Here is a 5,240-nt window from a genome sequence, read left to right as displayed (position 1 = left end):
AGTCCTTCAAGATAAATATCCGACTACTCATGAGTAGCCAGTTGACGAGAGGTCAATCCCGTCTGTCCCTGCCTGATTAGCTCCATCAGAAGTTCTCGGATAGATAAGCTTTCGGGAACTAATAAAAAATCCTTTCGGAAAGTACTGTGATTCCGTCACTATCTTTGAGTTCGATCCATCCTACAGAATGCCAAAAATTCTCACGGAAGAACATCGATTTAGTTACTGTCGTAGTCTGCAGGATTCCTGTTTGGCACGCGACTTGGTTGTCGAACGTCAGGAAGGCGAAGGAACTCGTCTTCACTTTTGTGATATTACATTCCTTCACCTATTACTTAAAGGGGATCTCTGCCCTCTCATGTGGTTATGCTTCCGTGTGACAAACGTATGCTTTAGGCACACATTCAAACTCATTCGAGCTAAAGTTATCCCAATTGAAATTTCACTCAAGACGGATATGGAGCGTCTATTTTGCATCGGATTGTATATAAAAGTCAGCGTTTTACCATTACAGCGGCAACGATTTCATACTGTTTTAGTAGCGAATGCCACCCGTGATATATTGGGGTTTGCGCTTCACAAAAGCTCGGTATTCAGCATCAGCGATTGATCCTGGACTTGGTTCATCATCGAGCGGGTTCTGTAGATTCTCCAACAGACTGCGTAGGTACCAATTGTCCGGGCGTACCGGCTTCTGGAATAGAATAACGCAAATAAATTCAATTTCTAATGAAACTATCGAAAAATTACTATTTAGTCAAGGCATTTTGATCGCATGTGTGTTGACAGCTGAGAAGTCCTCACTTTCAATTCTTCTATACACTTCGGTTGAGTTCTAAACCTCATGGAAAGTGCCGTTCAGGTGTGAATGCCAGCCGGATCGGAGTGACTAATCTGGCGGCCTTTTTTGCATGTTATGGTAAAGATCTACTATTCACCGTCAGTTCACTAATGTGCAAGATGTTCTTTGCAACTAGGCGAGCTGTACCTGTGACTCACGGCGACTCGCCGGCGGCTTCAAGTCGAACAAACTATGTTGAGGAACCTCCGCAAACACCACGTCAGGTTATCTGGTTGGGCTGTCTGTCACAACGGGTGTAGATCTGAAGTAACGAGGCCGGTGATTGGGCAGCAAGCATGTGACCTGAGGCCACCAGCCTGCCCAATTGGTGACTCATAATGGGTAAACCGTGTTGATAGGCAGACAGCCGAAACCCCCAGTGTGGTCCGACAGGCCACAGTACTCGCATGATGGAACACGAAGCTGCTACTGGTCTGTACAACGGTGATTACAGAATCCGTTTTCTAGCATGGCTTTAGTCTCCCCTCCTCAGAAAGTCGATTTATAAAGAGGTCATGAAGTACACATGCATACACACTAGAGATGGATATGCTAACCATGCGGTCTCGTGGGATGACAGAACAGCCAACCAACCAGCGGTCTCCTCCTCTGGCTGGCTAAGTAAATTGTTACTTACAACGGCTGTGGTTCGCTTCTGTTTGACTGACTTGTCGGCGCCACAACATGCTGTGTAATACGTACCGTTTTATTATTCTTTCTGCTTTCAAGAACGATAGAGAGTGAGGTTTTCTGAGAGCTTATTATCGGTATCACATAAGTGGTAGTCTACCTCTTGGTTTTGACGACTAGAATCGACCGGCTGCGCTCAGCGCAAAGTACTGCACTGCTGTACTATTTTGCACCTGTATAACGTTGAAGGGAATCAGTATACTGTTGTTGTTAATCGATTGTGTGCAGATCATGAGTCCATCTAAGCGCTTAACTCAGAAATGGCTGAGGTTAGGCGTAGGATAGTCAGGTTCATTAAGGTTTTTCAGGTATACCAACGCCAACACGGTTGGATAACAACCCATTGACTGCTTGCGAGTCGTTATAAAGTCCTGTGTGAATGTTCGTCTGGTCTATTGGGGTACCTGGTAATTGCCAGACTGCTGAAGGGTTCCCCGTCATAGAACCGTTGGTCCCAGATTTACTTCTCTATTACCCCTCCACTTGCCTGCCAATTCTTCACAAAGATGAAGGTTCTTGCGTTGTCCATCTGATGTTTTTTCTTTCTTTTCACCATGCACATCTAGTCCTTTAGATACAACAGTGAACATGGAAGGGGGAATAACAGTATTGCGGAGAGATGAGTTCTCTGGCCGCATGCTTTCCTTGATCACTTCGTCAAACGTCCATCTATGTGATCCACTGTTTTCAACAAGATAGATGACCAACATACAATGCAATCTACCGTTTGTGACCCGAATCTCCATTTGCTTTCCCGCTGTATATTCTAACCTAACCTAACCAAATTTCCATCTCAGGACGATAATTGAAAATCACTTCTACAGTACCAACACTGAGAGCAGAATGCCTGAAAAACAGTAAGAACTGAGCTCGGATAGGTGGACAGGCAACTGGTTCAGCTGCTGGACTGAATTAATGAACTTTTTAGTAATTTAACCACACATCTTTGTATCTTCAACTTTGCCTTCCCCAAGTATTAGCCCCCCAGAGCTTTGACGCGTCACCCCTGTTTTTTTCGCAATGGTAGTGTTACTGTCCTGATGTAACGGTGACACTACTGATTGGGGAGGCATGCGAGTAGTATGTTCTCTTCTTGTAAATTCGCTCCGCGTCTCTTGAAAGAGGAGATCTGTTGCGGAATTTGTGGAGTCGCTTTGTAGCATTTGCTTGGATTTGAGCAACAGTCAGTGAATATCCAGACGCGTTCAAGAGAAGATGGATGTTCAGTTATTGTAAATAAGATGCAAATGAGAGTTTTGCTCCCCTGTCCAATAGACTGTAACTGGTCAGTTGACATTTCCTGATGAATAACTCCGCAGCAAAGGCCTTCTTCCTTTCTATGGTAGTGCATTGATGCGGAACTTTCGTTAGGAGAGTTTTTCGATTCTTAAATACAGATAACATATCATGTCCGTTTCTAGTTGTCAAACACACTACACTAGCTGACGGAGCAAATTAACCGACTATTTTCGACGTCTTTCAGTTAGATGCAGGTGGATAATTCTTGGCCTATTACCTCAGGGGCTAGCCCGAGTTTCATTGTACCAGAGCTTCGTGTGTACTTTGGTTTGAAGGACCAAGCAATATGAATGTCAGTGACGCCATGCCTGGGTTTCCGTGCTGTCACACCATCATAAAGTTTCGGATGGGTAGGTAAATTAAGACCTAGTGAAGAGGACTGCATGAAGCATATTTTGGTGTGTACATGTTGACTGACGTCACAAAAGACAGCAAATCTTCGGTGAAGCGTCTCATGTTCCCGCCGGAGTTTTCGACCCACCTCCCAGTGCATTGTAGTGGTCAGCGATGTGTGAGCATTCTCAGAAGAATAGTGTTTGTCGTTTTACTGGAATCTCCAAGGAAGTACCTTGTAGTGAGATCTTAAGATAGGTCTCCTTCTGGTTAGATAGGAATTAAAACACTACAATGCACATCAAAGAGAACGTATATATAAATGTCATCTTCAATAAGACTTACGCCTTGAATTCCATCTTGCATGGCAGAGAGGACCATGGCTGTACATTAAGCAAGAAAAATAGTGTTGATAGTCAAGGAAATGCGATAAGCTGGAAGATCTTCAGACTAACTTCTTAGATCTCATAAGATAGGATAAACTATGGCGACAAACCGATTAAAATGGCGACTCTAGATTGTGTTCCGTTTTGATGCATCCCATCGAGTTTCAGCTAGACGTGCGTGTTTGTGGCAACGATTACGATCAGTCGGCTTGCAACCCGTTTTCACCATGTTAGATCGTACGATATCTTTCTGAATTCAATGTACAAACATGAATAACAAACGTGAATAACCAGTAATGGTTTTTATCCTCCTCATTATTATCTTCCACTGCTTTTCTGAGGGAGTATCACTACATTTTTGTAATGTACTACTCATAAATTACTGAAAATCCGCCGACATCCTACGACCGGTTTCGCCCGTCTTGGGGCACAGTCCCCGGGTTTCCGTCAACCTTATGTTCTACTTGAGATCAAATTACACGAAATTAAAGAATATACACTTGAAACTTCAAAGCCGAGAGATTCAGTTGGGTTCCAGGTGAGTCTCTCGCAAAACCAAATTAGTTTGCAAATGAGTGTATATTAGAGTATTATTACAGTTTGGAGCAGCTTCACGCGAATGTCTAAAGCCGGCAGTGTAGTTTCTTTGCCTGCGTGTGTAAAGAAGAACAGTTGCAGTTTGTGCAGTTATATATTCATAAACGAACTGATGGGCTGCTAGTAAATGAGGGAGTGACCTGGTGAATGAATCAAAGAAAGAACAAATGAATCAATTAGGCGTGAAATCTGGTCTGAGCCAGTTGGTGATCAATTAGGACGATCAATCATCTGACTACTAGTGAACTTCCAGAATTATTAATTTGACTAGTCATCGGATCTCGCAATGAATCTGGTAGTTACAAGCCGTGAACTTGGGTTTGAGCGAACGACTTAGTGAGTGTGACTACATGCAAAGTGGTTAAGAGATTTGACATGTTACTGCGGGTGAAACGGCAGATACTACTGATTAGACAGCCGAGTAGTCTCTGATTTTGTTAAAGCACCGCCACACGTCTAACGGAAAGTGAAGTTATTATGGTACTGATTTGTGGAACCGCTTTGCAGTGTTCGATCACAACTGCGTGTTAGTCAATAAATATCCAATGAAGTTAAACAAGACACGTCAGTTTTCACAAACTATGTGCATATGAGATGTTTTTGGTTTCCTGTCCAATAGTTTTTAACTGTTTATTTGGGGTTTTCTACTAAATGAGCCCGCGGAGAGAGATTTTTTGCTCACGTTGGTGACTATAACTGACGCCAATAACCAGTTGATTGTCTGAGTCTGTCTGCAGCTGTCTCAAACTGAGTTTTTACCCAACCCAGATTTCTTAGCTATACGAAGTGATCAGCATATGCGTTGCGAGGGGTATGAGGGCCCACAATTCTCGACCAAGAGGTTATGCGTCTGACTACCCCCCACACCCATCTGATGAGTCCCCAGAAAGTGATAATGCGTACGAAATCCAGTGATGGACTAAAAACGTCATTGATTTTGTCTACAAACCGGAGTGCTATTCTTACACCAGCTCAGCTACAATCTGGCTACAATCTGAGCATATGGCTTCATTTTTCGTGGTTATCACATCGTACATGGTCGTGACAAACTGCACTTGGTTTTTGCATACAGACCACATTGTTAACCGGAAAGC

The 5,240-nt window shown here is 43.4% G+C and overlaps 1 protein-coding gene across 1 annotated transcript; it reads right to left on the bottom strand.

The window, feature by feature from the left end:
- Positions 1 to 450: 450 nt before the first annotated feature.
- T265_13552 (hypothetical protein) lies at positions 451 to 3,548 on the bottom strand (the record flags this gene model as incomplete). Its single annotated transcript, XM_009169435.1, has 2 exons — positions 451 to 694; positions 3,509 to 3,548. The coding sequence occupies 2 exons, from the start codon at positions 3,542 to 3,544 to the stop codon at positions 536 to 538; spliced, it is 195 nt and encodes a 64-aa protein (XP_009167699.1).
- Between the last annotated feature and the right edge of the window lie 1,692 nt (positions 3,549 to 5,240).

Source organism: Opisthorchis viverrini (assembly GCF_000715545.1).
Source record: "Opisthorchis viverrini unplaced genomic scaffold opera_v5_78, whole genome shotgun sequence".
Lineage (NCBI taxonomy): Eukaryota > Metazoa > Platyhelminthes > Trematoda > Opisthorchiida > Opisthorchiidae > Opisthorchis > Opisthorchis viverrini.
This window is presented reverse-complemented; position numbering and strand designations above follow the sequence as displayed.